General features: G+C 41.5%; 1 protein-coding gene across 2 annotated transcripts; it reads right to left on the bottom strand.

Annotated features, from left to right (window-relative positions):
• Nucleotides 1-841: 841 nt before the first annotated feature.
• LOC132993945 (copine-3-like) lies at nt 842-12,513 on the bottom strand. 2 transcript variants are annotated; one of them, XM_061063940.1, is made up of 17 exons: nt 12,374-12,513; nt 10,592-10,740; nt 9,741-9,920; nt 8,864-8,938; nt 8,712-8,783; nt 8,518-8,598; nt 8,008-8,097; nt 6,492-6,590; nt 6,249-6,335; nt 5,762-5,821; nt 5,496-5,629; nt 4,657-4,711; nt 4,497-4,548; nt 4,269-4,402; nt 3,821-4,057; nt 3,386-3,498; nt 2,033-2,173 (listed from the first exon to the last, which is right to left on the bottom strand). In XM_061063940.1, exons 2-16 carry the CDS (start codon nt 10,721-10,723, stop codon nt 3,388-3,390), a joined length of 1,599 nt encoding a protein of 532 aa, XP_060919923.1. In that variant the 5' UTR covers nt 10,724-10,740; nt 12,374-12,513; the 3' UTR covers nt 2,033-2,173; nt 3,386-3,387. The 2 variants fall into 2 exon arrangements, with proteins under 2 accessions (XP_060919921.1, XP_060919923.1); XM_061063938.1 differs by lacking the exon at nt 3,386-3,498 and having other exon boundaries at nt 842-2,173.
• Between the last annotated feature and the right edge of the window lie 748 nt (nt 12,514-13,261).

Raw genomic sequence — 13,261 nt, 5'->3', positions numbered from 1 at the left:
TTCAGACTGCTCGTCTTCATTGGCTAAACACTGAAGCTTCAGTGTCCACCACATGGCAACCTGTGTGAGCATCAACTCTAGAGAGGCGGGGGGGGGAGACAGATCTCTACAATGTTTAGAATTTGGACTGCAGTACCCATTTTAAACACTAGGGGGTCAGTAACATATTGCTCCTTTAATGTTAACCTTATCTAACAGTTGATTACAAATTTTTTTCCCTCAGCTTAGCCTCATCAAATACATGTAGGATTGTTTTAGTTAAAGAAGTGTCGAGTTCAGTGTGTAATTGATAAAGAGCTTTATTAGCAGGCTGATGACCTTTTGCACAGAGGCACCTCATTACCCGTCATGTTAGATCATAAAGCTGCTGCACAACAGAAAACATGTTTTACAGCAACATGAAAACATTTAAATCACACCTTAAAATACATGTTTTCCTGCAGAACAATGCATATATCTTTCTATGTATATTATACTGTAAATCGTTCCTACGGTTACAGCATGGTTAATACTGATGGTTATCTATATAAGATATAAAAAAGGATATAATCTAAACTTTATGGCCACATGATTGAGTAAAAAAAAAAAGTCCACCTGGGTCCTGTGAGTTCTTCTCTCGAGAGAAACAACTCTTTGCTGATCTACATGTAAAAGGCAAAAATAACTGGCACTAAGGTCGACCACAGAGATCTCAAACAATATTATGACTGACTGACTGACTGATGGCAACAAAACAACCTAACCTACAATGACAACACTTTCTCGCTGTAATCACAACATTTTAGGATCATACTGTAAGATCAGGGTGTAAACTAGAGCCCGACTGATAATATCGGTATCGGCTAATTTGTCTCCGATACAACCAAACTACAAATGAAACGAAGTTATTTGTTCTTTTAGAAAGAGGCGTTTTCCTTCTAATCACAGTGATGACGTGAGAAAATAACCTGTCAGTGGTGGTCTTAATTTAAAATCTGGAGTCCGCCCAGTCTGAGACCGAGTAAAAATGCTTGCCATTCTGAGTCGAGACCTTCAAAAACAGGTAGTCTAGACCAGTAGACAACACTGCTGTTATTCTGGCCAATTGTAAAATAAATCTTGTCTTCCTTATAAATCTTCTTGAAAAGTGTCTATCTATCTATGAAGATCGAAGTAGATCTAAGAAAGATATCGGCCGATAGATCGGTATTAGAATTTTTTTTCTCTACCAAGAAGGTATTAGTACCGGCCCCAATTCCCGTATCAGTTGGGCCCTGGTTTAAACACGCTGATTTTGGCAACTCATGAAGTCAAATATATAAATCTTGGTTTTTGCAGTTCATGATGTAATGTTAGTAGAGTGCATAAGAAGCATGTGCAACATTAAACATTAATTCAAACATTTACCTAATGTGCCAAAACAGCAGCTACTACACACGCTACTCTGCTACATGCACTTTATAATGTTTGTAACAGAGCTGCAGCTGTTTGTCTCAGGATGTAAACATCATTTTGAAGGATTTCCACTTAGTCATTGGAACATTTGGTTAATCTTGGCGAGTATAAATGTTTACAGAACTGCTGGAACTCGATGCTAAAGCCCTGAAAGTGACAGGAAAACTAAAACTTAAAAACCACAGAAGGCTTATTTCCAATGAGAACCTCGCTCAACTACAGAAACAAGAAAAGGTTAAATCCTAATAAAAAGTGAATCCTGCAGAGCATATATGTTCTTTGGTTAACTATTTAAAGAGTGCGTTTGCAAGCCAGGCGACTTATTCTATTAAAAATAAAGGAATGATTGTTTTTTAAAGAATTACACCTCAAATGAACAAACGTGAATAAAACATATCTAAGAACTATTCTGACACTTAACAGAAAACACAGGTTGGTCTTTAGACTGGAGTGTTCATGTTTGATGCATCGTTGTCCTTAAAAAGGTTTCCTTGGCAAAGCTGCGTGCTGATATTTCATAGAGGTCGAGTTCAGAAAGCGTTTGAAGGACTGCGAGATGAGATGAAGCTGCGTGTGTCCTTAATACCTGCAGGAGATAATGAACGGATCAGATGGTCCCTGCAGGGTCCGCAGCAGGATTGTTGGACTGTGGTGGTTTCAGCTTCATGGTGGTAAAAAAGTCCACAAGCTGAGCGGGAACTTCTGCCAACACACTCTTTGCCAAAGCTTCTCGGGGAGCCTGAAAGGGGGAAAAAAAAGGGTTAAAAAGTAGAGAACGGTAAGGAGAACACAGATTTCATAATGCAATATGTGAATATTATCAGCACTGATTTATTGAATGAAAGGAGCATGAACGGGAAGCAGAGAGTAATGCAGAGGAAGACGTGAAAGGGGAGAAATGTTCCTGATATTTCAAAGATTTTCATTTGTTTTTTTTTAATGATGCTACGTTTGGGGGGAAACCTCGAGAAGAGTTGCTCACACGTGCTGCACATGATGCAGTGAGCAGCAGCGACAGAAACTAAAACTGCAACGACAAAAAGGTTTCTTAATTTTCTCTTAGTTTCAAACCAAGTAACTTTGGGAAAAAGCTCAAAACTCTACTTGACCACAGAAAACTTAAAACTAATGTTAGACTATCAGGGCTGTCCCTGAGGGTTACATCCTGGTGTTACTGAGAGACATACTTCTCACATGCATTACACACACTACACACATGCACACATGCACAAACAGGACCTGTGGACATGCACTAATAGAGAGATGGCAGAGTGAGGAGATGCCAGAGCTGTGGGGGGTTTGGTGCTTTGCTCAACGGTACCTCTGCAATGCTCAGGAGGTGACCTGGCACCTCTCCAACTTCCATATCGTTGTCGTTACTAGGACTTGAACCGGCGACCCTCTGGTTCCCAACCCAAGTCCCTACAGACTGAGTTACTGATGCCCCTAAACCGTTCATCACAAGTTTGACCACCAAGCTTTAGATATTTCTGATTCATGTTCAGTTTCTGATGAAAGAAATTGGACTTTGCAGCATTTAGCTCAGCTGGTTTAGCTCTGATCAAATTGACTCGTTGCAGGGTTTCATTTGGTCAGACGTCTGCACTTACACTTTATATATAATGGACACAGACACCCTGGTGCTATGCATGGGTTTGTCAACTGAGTTTATAAAGCCTGAAGTCTGGCATCATGGCCGTCGCCATGTTGGTAATTCATTAGCTGTTATAAAAGATAGTTAACCATTGAAGACTGCCGTTTGTGGAGATGTTAAGACTAAAGACTAAAGATTCCCCTCAAACAATACACCTAAAAATGAAGACTGTATCAGCCCTCATTTTGTTCTTAAGAGAAGTCTTCTCTGCCTCACTCTGCACTGATGATGAGTCTTAAGCGAAGCAGAGGTGGATGAGTTGGAAAGAAGACATAAAAAAGGTTCAAAAAGGGGTACCCCTATGAAGGAGTGGGATCGTGAGGAGGCTTCAGTTTGAATAAACTGAAGAAGGAGGCCACTTGTTGAGGTAACTCAGCCAAAACACTTTGGGCAAGAGCCTGGCTGGGCGCCTGAAAAGACAAATACAAACAGGCACACAGATGAGCTAAGTGCGCTTGCATTTACAGGGCTGGGGGTCGCTGGATCTGGATACTTTTTAAATGCTGCTGGATGGGGAGTTTATTCTGTGTCTGGATGTGTAACTGTGAAGCAAGTTTAACTGAAAATGACGCAGTGAAATGCTCAGAGAAAAAGCTTGATTCATGCAATGTTTTTGTAGCAATGAGTCAGATTGTTGACAAAAATCAGCTGAAATCACAGCAAACACCCGTCACATCTTTTATCTCAAACAATAACAGATATAAAAGACGTCTTCTATCGACACCGACTTACATTTTGAAACTGTCTGAATGGAACAAACTGCACGATGTCTCTCATGGCCGACTCGCCGGACAGAGAGCGCAGCCGTCCATCGTCTCCATCCAGGAACTCCATGGCGCTGAAATCCGCACCCCCGACCCCAATGATGATGATAGACATGGGCAAGCGGGAGGCGTTGACGATGGCGTTGCGGGTCTCATCCATGTCTGTGATCACTCCGTCAGTGATGATCAGCAGGACGTAGTATTGCTTCAGGAAAAAAACAGAAAACAAAGAAACGTTAAGTTTGGATAAAGACTCACCTGGATGTGACGTCGGCTCACATGATCCAGGTGTTTCAGCTGCTATTGGTAATTGTGTGTGTGCATGCGCAATGCAGCAGCCCCCCCAGCTCGTCATAACCAAACAGTTGTGAGTCTACCGTCATGTTCCTATTGTGTCTGAACAGATAAACACTCACTGATGCGGTGGTCTGCTGCAGGGCTTGCTTAGCGAAGCAGGCAACATGGTTGATGATCGGGGAGAAGTTAGTGGGTCCGTAGAGTTTGACCTGAGGCAGACAGACCCTGTAGGCCTCCACCACACCTTCAACACCTACAAACACACAAACATAAGAGATCAGACGCACATCAACTCAACATATCAGCCTGTCTCAATGTACCTGTGGTGCCATGATTAGTGAACATACCTGCACAAAATGGATTTGAAGGGTTGAAATTAAGAGGGAACTCGTGAGACACCTGTTTAATAAAACAAAAAACATCTCATTTCTGTTGCATAACCCCACTATATCCATCATGCATAAAGGAGACAGATTTTCTTGCATGCAGGTAAGATCTAAGTCTTACCTGCCATGTGGGAGGGATCTGAGCTCCAAAGCCAAAGGCAGGAAACATCTTGTCGCTACACAGGAGGGACAAACAACAGTCATGCATAAGTGACAGAATGATTTGACCAGGAATACCCTGTATGATTGTATAAATGTGGTAGTGGAAGGTCAGCTCACACTGTACAAGTGAATCGTTTATGGAGCACAAGCAAAGTTCACGTATGATGCGCCCACACTGTCCGAGTTAAATCAGGACGGAGCATTCACAATGTAAAGTTTTTTATAGCTATTTTCACATCTGCACTCCTGAAAATATCTAGATCATTTCAGGAGGACTGCTCTGAATATTTTCCTGACATGGATGTTCACATATGCACCTCACAGCGGGAGACTATCCCTGTCAAGCAGGAGGGGGGGCGGGGGGTCTCCTGAGGTAAGACGTGACATAAAAAGAACAACGCGAAAGAAGCTGGCGAAGCAACAGAGTCCTCTACACGACTATATAATGAGAATATGTGCCTTTGTATCAAAGCTACATGTAGTTGAAGAGAATCTCAATGTGAACTAAAGAGTGGAGAAGAACATACTGGAGAACAGGAAACATGCAGCAGCAGGTTCATTAGAGCACGGAGATAGTAGAGGTGACGTGCAGACAGTCTATGGTCGTGCAGCGATCACAGGGAATAAATGTCACCACCCCCTCCCACTGGCTCCAGGTGAATTCTCCTGATTATATCCTGCTGTGTTCTCACATCAGCTCACTCTGACTTGTCTCATATATACAACTCAAACACTCTTTAGTGCTACGTCCACGTCCGTCTGGTTCAAATTGGTCTGTATGTCCAGAGTCTTACACACCTGTCGTAGTCCTGGACGACGTTGCCCACAGACCAGATAGCAGACAGGTACTCGTTAACGCCCTGAGGACTGATGTAATGCAGAGACTGAGGAGACTTGGGATCCCCATTTGAGCCGGTGAAGTCAATCGCCACCTGAGAAAAAAAACATTCAAAGAGGAGGCGGACATGCAGGTGAATGCTAGAAATGACAAGTGCAGATATTATCAGTCTCATTAGGGACATGAAGAAATAAAATGAATTATTATTAGAGAAGCAAACACTTACAGTGAAGTTTATTTGACAGCCTCCCATAATATAATCCAGAAAGGTGTACTCCTTCACCACCTGAGAAGAGATGGAACATCAGTTTTATACAAAAAACTAAAATGTCAGCTGGAATTACCTGAAGACAGAGTCAGCTGCTTCTTCCTTCAAAATAAAGTACAGACTTCTCCTAAAGTGAAGCTGCTCCATCGTCACTTCTGGGCCTCCATACATGTGTGGTGGTGACTGTGTCTGCAGAGACTCTGTCCTCTGACTGGATTTTACTGTTCTGCTTTGTTCTGGTTGACTCTGGATTTTTCTGGGCGGAGTTGGTGTGTTTCCTCCAGCCAATGACAGCGCAGCAGGTGAGTTTAGAGTGAGTGAGATTAGTGAGACCAGGAGGAGGGGCCCAGTTTGAATGATGTGTTTACAAGCTGCAACGTAAAATGCTGCTGACTCCACCTTTAAGGATTAATCACACAAATAAACACAAAACAGCTCACTTTACCTGGCAGTGCTTCACGCTCACAACACCAGAGTTCTTGTAGCCTTTCTTCTTCTGCTTCTTTTTACTGTTGACACATTCAAACTCTGCCTGCAGACAAGAAAAAAAGGGTCAATGCAACAAGAGCAAAACATTAAAAGTAGTGCATTGAAAATGTAACATTTTCACATGAAACAAAACCTAATTTATTCACAGTATCACAAATTAAAGTCTTTCCAATATAAACGTACACAATTAAATTCATACCGGGGATGATCGTGATGCTTCTTTGAGGCGTGTCATTGTGGTCTCAAAAATCCCGATTAGATCATGTGATCCATCGTTATCGTAGTCATAACATTCAACCTGGAAAACATGTAAATACACTCAGAGACACTGGAGGAAAGAAAACTGTCAAATCGTTCACGCAGGAAACATGACTAGCCAGATAAAAGTTCACCCAAAACCTCCAAACAGAAACTAATCTTCTACCAAGAACAGTCCAGTCCTTAGCAGTAGTTTGGACTCCTTAAACTCTTATTATCCTCCGTTTTATAGGTCTGAAGGCAGATTCAATACATTTCTGCAAATAAAAAGAAACTATCGGCATGCTTAGGTTTCACAAAAGAAAAAATGTGTGTGTTTTGTATTTTGAGTGAATTCATCCTTTTTTTCAAGCTCATTGAAAAAAACTGGAGATGTAGAAAACAGATGAAACAAAAACGTGCAAAAGTAAGATTGAAAACACAACGTTTCGTTTTACAAGTTAGCCAGACAGACGCTGGAAATAAAATGACTATGAGGGTGTTTTCACATTAGGCTGTTTCGTATCGAGCACACTTGCATATGTACAAAGTCACGTAGTTTGTTTGAGAATCCGTTTAGAATCAGAAAGAAGAAGCAACCATGGCAACCACTCGCAGGCTACATTTGTTTCTGTCTTGTGCGGACAATGGGCGTCCATCCTGCTACCTTATACGAGACGTCAACAATGACCCTGTCCTTACTTCCACGTCTACCGTGCAGCTCAGAGGAAGAAAGGGGCTCGTACTGAACGAACACAACGGTTTTTGAAGAGACAAGAGACGTTCAGAATTTTGGATGTAGCGGTCCACTTCCTTGTTTGAGTTCGGTTGCGTTCACATCTCCTGCAAACCGTGCTTGAATACATGAGCCGTGCCGGAGACCACCTCTTCAAGCGGACTCGGGCATGGTAGGCTTCTGTTCCGATTAAATTAACTGGACTTTGGAGTCAAGTGTGCTCAGATCTGGGATAGGGTCCCTAATGTGAAAGCACCCTGAGAGGGAATCAGGAAAATGTGTTCAGACAGGACTCAGCTGACTAAAGGAAAGTTGGACAGAAGACCCTTCATAAGTGGTGTCTTGAATTCCCCCCCTCCCCATCGACCCTACAAACACACGGTTCATCCCTTCAGTGATGGTAAGATGAAGAAAGACAAACACTGTGACACGCTGGGAAAACTCACTTTTACTGTTTGTTTGGAAACAGCTTCCTTCCTGACATGTTTGCTTCAGAAGTTGAAAAAATTATATATTGATCATCAAACTGCGACATACACAAGTTCATACGTCTTAAAATATCGGACAGAACAAACTAGTTACACCTCCAAGGAAAGTTCTCTGGACCATGCAAGTATAAACTGTAGAGTCTCCAGCATCCAAAATGACCTGTGCGGTTTCAGGTGAGTGTCAGTTTTAAACCAAAGTTTGATGCTCCAGGTGAGTCAGCACTTGAAGGTTAAAGAAAAGGTATCATAGTTACCTTTATAGGTTTGTCGAGGTCTCCTCCACACAGCGACTGCAGAGGGATTCTAAAGGGTCTCCATGTCGGATTCAAGTTGTTCTTCACCACCTGAGGAGAGAAAGAAAGTTCTAACATTGCAAAATGGTGAATGGAGCTTGAGTTCATCAAAACATTCACCCCCCGTACAGTGTGTGTCCATCGAGACATGAGCTAATCACACCTATTTGGTTTTTTGAACCAGGCTGTAAACATGTTAATCTCTGCTGTAAAAACAGGCTTTTTAGAATGGGTGTGTATGTGACGTCCTGTGCTTCTGCAGCCAGCCTCTAGTGGACACTCGAGGAACTGCAGGATTTTACACTTCAGCCTTGGCTTTATTTTTCAACATGAGAGGTTGCTGCTTGGTGAAAACCGTTCAGTTAAAGATCAAAACCTAATTGTTCATGTCCCAACATTTTTATTAACTCTTTCTGAGAAATGAGACGAGAAAATCGGAGCTTGCTTTTATTTGCACGAGTATGTATATACCTCCGTCCTGTGAGCCAGCTGCCATCCAGTTTCTGTCTGTTTGAAGAACTCGAGGTACGGGTCGGACTTCCCAAATAAATCCTGAGAATGAATAAATGCACATCAATAAAAAGCAGAATGCATAATAAATAAAAAGCACCTGATTAACTCAAATGTAATGACAACTTCCAAGATTTAAAAAATAATCAATTTACCTTTTTGTCTAGTTTCCTCGCTTCCACTTCTAAATTCACCACCCGGTTATCTTTAATTTCTTCAGCGCTGATCTGCAACGGAGGAGAAACAGATGAATGAATATCAGGACAATTTAATAAAGTTTATCTGAAGTTTTCTCGAAGACACTCACCGTGATGGTCCCCTTTCCTGCAGGAGACTTGTTCTTCAGGACGAGAGGTCGAGTCAGTTTTTTACTGGACACAACCTTAAAGAGATCGACAAAGACGTAGGGAATAAAGATCAAGCTCGCTGCAGCCTGCACACCACAAGACAAATATCATCAAACAATCCTGCAGAGTGAACGTCTGCGGTCAGGTTACACTTAAAGAGTCGACACAGCAGCAACTTATCAGCGATGTTAACTCTCGATCTCTAACACGGCAAAACAAAGGTATAATGTTACACTGCAGCTTGTTACCTGACACCGTCAGTTTATGCAGCATGTTGCAACTTCAGGAGGGTAAATCTGGGCACTTTTTTAAACATGTTTATGTGTGGTCTACATTTCTGTTGATTAGAAAAAGTTCTGAATTGCTCCAGTGAAATGATTCAGCCAGTGAGGAACTGAGAGGGACCACGATGGTTACTTCCTTCAGTTCTGCCAGATCGAGGTCGGTTCATGTTGTTACTACAAATGAACCCCACCAGAATCCGGAAAAAAGCGGACAGAGACCCACATTTTCAAGCGATCTCTGTACAGTTGTTTGGTCCGCACCATGGTTTGATTGACAGCTTTCCCAGCAGCGCAAATGAAGCGCACTAACTTGGCAAACGGACTCAGGGTTCGTTTAAACTGAACCAAACGGGTAAGGTGTGAAAACGCTGTCAGAGAACAATCAAAACCTGTCAGCTGCAAAGACAAGCACCTTCAAGTGGTACTGGATCAGGGGTACATTTGTACCACAGGATTTTATGTAGCAACCATTACAGAGAGAACAGCCGTTTAGCAACACTGATTGACAAACACTTCCTCATTTCCTTCCACAAGACAAGAGTTAAAGCCTCACCTGGCCCAAGGTGCACTCCAGATGCCCCAGGAAGTCGTCATCACTCAGGTCGACGGATTTGTTGTCGATGTCATAAATTCCGAACTTTAGTTTCTGCACTATTTCAAAGTAGTAGTCAATGACAAACTTCTTCGCAAACTTTGGGCTGAGGCAATTCTGGACCTTCTCAGTGCGATCCACCTGGCAGGAAAGGATGGAGAAATAACATCACGATAAAGAAAGAAGGTAGAGAGAGAATTTCAGAAACCGGAAAAGGACAGGATGTGACTGCAGCTTTACATCACACTCACATTTCCATCATAATCACCACACCTTTGTCATATATCCTGCAGACTACGTTTCTTGCACAGAAGGTTTCTGAGATCTGATTTTGCCATTTAAATATAAATGTTTTTTAAGGACTGATAACAAATTCAAACACCACTGTAGTGGCAATCTAACAACCAAAAAGGCCAATGGAGGGAACTTGAAGAAATTTCCAACTGAAATTTCCAAATGGTGGGTAAAAAACAACGTCCGTCATGGAAAACATGTCAACTCTTTATTGCCAATCAATCATCTTAAAGAACACCTCCAAAAAGACAAGTGTATACTGAATAAAGTAAAAATGACACTACACAAGACAGGACCCAAAACACACATTCACACACACGGTTGAAAAACTGTGTGGCTTCCTCTCATTCCACAGTGACTCCCTCTCCTTACTGCCCGTGTCTGTGACTAGCGCCTACGCCGAGATGCACAGATGACTTACCTGACGTACCACACACACATTACAACACACATCAAATTAGCAATGACAACCACTTTACAAATATCAACTGTAAATCCGTCATCTTTGGGCTACTGACCTCATACCACTGGGACTCAGAGCTGCTCATCAACAGGACACACAGGGGGTCGGACTTGGAGCCGATGTCTTTGTCCAGCAGGTTATCACAGCTGATGGTCAGCTCCACCTTGGTTACACACTGAGCAGCCATGTCTGACTGGTAAGGAGCTGCAGAAACAAAAGACATTATGAGGGTTAGTGTGGACTTGTTCACGCCCAGGGGGAAATAAAAACCATAAGATCCCTGCCCTTTTCCGATCTAATATTGATTCTGTCCCGCCTGAAGTAGCCTACTGATAGTCGTATTAATTATTTACGCTGGGGCAAGTTTGGACTCTCCCACATAATCATTCACATTTTGGACAACAAGGTTATAGAGGTTTCTTTTAAGTGTAATCATCAATGTAGGACTCAGAGGATGGGAAAAATAGAATGAGGAGGAAAAATCTGAAAAAGAGACAGAGGTAACTGCACGGATCAATTATTTATCTGTTGTAGTTTGTTATGGATGGATAATAGTAACGTCTGTTTCCCAATTCCTAATCAGTAGCTCGAGTTAACATCAGTTATTTCCACTGTACATTCATTAGGTAAAGATTATTCATGTTAATAAAATAACCAGTGTAAGTAAAACACTTCTTTTGTGAAGTAGGCTACATTATGGACACAAAACCTACTTATATATTAAAAGACATCTCTGTATTTAGTTAGCTTTCACTCTAGTCGACTAAAATGTTTATTTCCACCTCCTGTTGTCATTCATACTTTTAAGCTCTTTAGAGTATTTATGTCTAAGAGCATGAATGCATTTTGTGATAGAGTTCCTCTCTGAATAGATATGTGTGCATGCTGTAGGTCTGGTTGTAAGGAAAACGTTTGGCCTCACCTGAAAAACTATGCTGAGGTTTCTGTACTGCCCTGAAGAGAAAATAATATTTTGTTTTCACACTATATTATAAAATGCAGATTGTTCTAACATTTAAAACCATCCCCTGCTGTCCCCAGGCCGTCTGTGACCACTTCTGCTCCCTGCACTGTTTGATATTGTTTGTTCTGTTACACTAGTTATTTGTATTTATTTATAATAAATATTAGCGTTATTACCATTTTATTCACGTTTGTTTAGAAGTATTTTTTATTTTAAAATAAAGAAATTATGTTAAATATAAAGCTGTATGCCAGTTTTCTTTACGTGTATGAATATTGTGATTAGTGGTCAAAGTGTGTGCAATAGAGGGGGTAACCACAGTAGTTAGAGCTCTGAGGTGTAAAATGTCCTCTACCTATCGTTACTTCCGATATCTACCTGAACGTTGACGTTAGCTACATGACCTGACATTGCGCTTATAAAGAGTAAATAAATAGTTAATAAAAACTGAAATAAACCCGTTGTGATTTTGTTTAGCTCAAACGTAGCCTGGGGAATAATTAACTTCAGTATGTCTCATGGAAAATGCGACACATTAACCTGAGAGCGGGCTAGGTGTTCTGGTTTAACCAGTGACTCTGTTAACTGGTGACGTTCAGCCTGACCGCGTCAGTGGTGGTCGCAATTTAAGCAGCTTTAACCCTCACGCGCCCCGTTACCACGACAACCACCGAACGAAAATCACCAGTTGACAGGGTCACCCTTTAAACCGAAACACCTGCGATGAGGATACAAACTGTACAGTACAACACATTAGCTAACATTAGCAGTTAGCTAGTGCTAACAAATGCTAAGTTTCTATTTTGGAAACTAGCTGGTTAAACATTTAAACTTCGCACATACAGAAGTGAACATATTAATAAACAAACTTACCGTTGACAGTTGAAGATGTGTTCCCTTAGAGGAAGAAAGTATCTTGTTAGGTGAAGATATAGTGCCTCAATTTATTACTCGGCAAACTGGTAACGCCCTTTCATCTCTACAACTATCGCGAGAAGTCGTAACGTCACGCCCTGGTGCTGGAAAATCCAAATATGTGGAACGCCCAAAAGACCACAGAAAAACAGGCATCACATATGGAACAATTTATAAGTTTCCAAATTATTGACAATTATACAATAACTAAAACACCAGAAGGATTATTATCTCTCTGATCAAGTCCAGTGTTACAAAAACTAAATATAAGATGTGCTAGGAAATAACTTAAAGGTGCACTATGTAGATTTGGTAGTGACATTTGAAAGTTGGAGAAGTGAAACAATTCTCTGCTCTATTTTCTGAACTAAATACACAAAATTTACTCAAAGAAAAAAATGGCTCCCTGAACACTGTTTGGACCTAAACAGCTACCAGGAGAGTTACAGTTTCACTGCTGCGGCCCCCCACCATAACTTCTTGTGCAGCTTTTTATCTTCAAACAGTTCAAGGGACCAAATTTTCCTCTGTGCATTTCTCTAACTTTCACATTTCTATACCAAAACTACATAGAGCACCTTTAAGGTGGGGCACCAAAGATCCTCAGGGTCCTAAGATTTTGCACCTATAAACTAAATTCAAAGTAACACTTTGGTTAGAACAAGTGTGTGTAGATATATTCTGTTGGGATTTTTATCAATGACAACTTTTAAGATTTATGTACTTATGATCTGTCGGCCATGTATCTCCCCCCACCATTGGGTCGTTGGGGTTTCCCAGCTTTTCTCAGATACAAGTGAAAACGTTGGGTCTGTGGACTATGCAACTCATCTTTCTCATATATTA

This window comes from Labrus mixtus, chromosome 19 (assembly GCF_963584025.1).
Source record: "Labrus mixtus chromosome 19, fLabMix1.1, whole genome shotgun sequence".
NCBI classification, from domain to species: Eukaryota; Metazoa; Chordata; class Actinopteri; order Labriformes; family Labridae; genus Labrus; species Labrus mixtus.
This window is presented reverse-complemented; position numbering and strand designations above follow the sequence as displayed.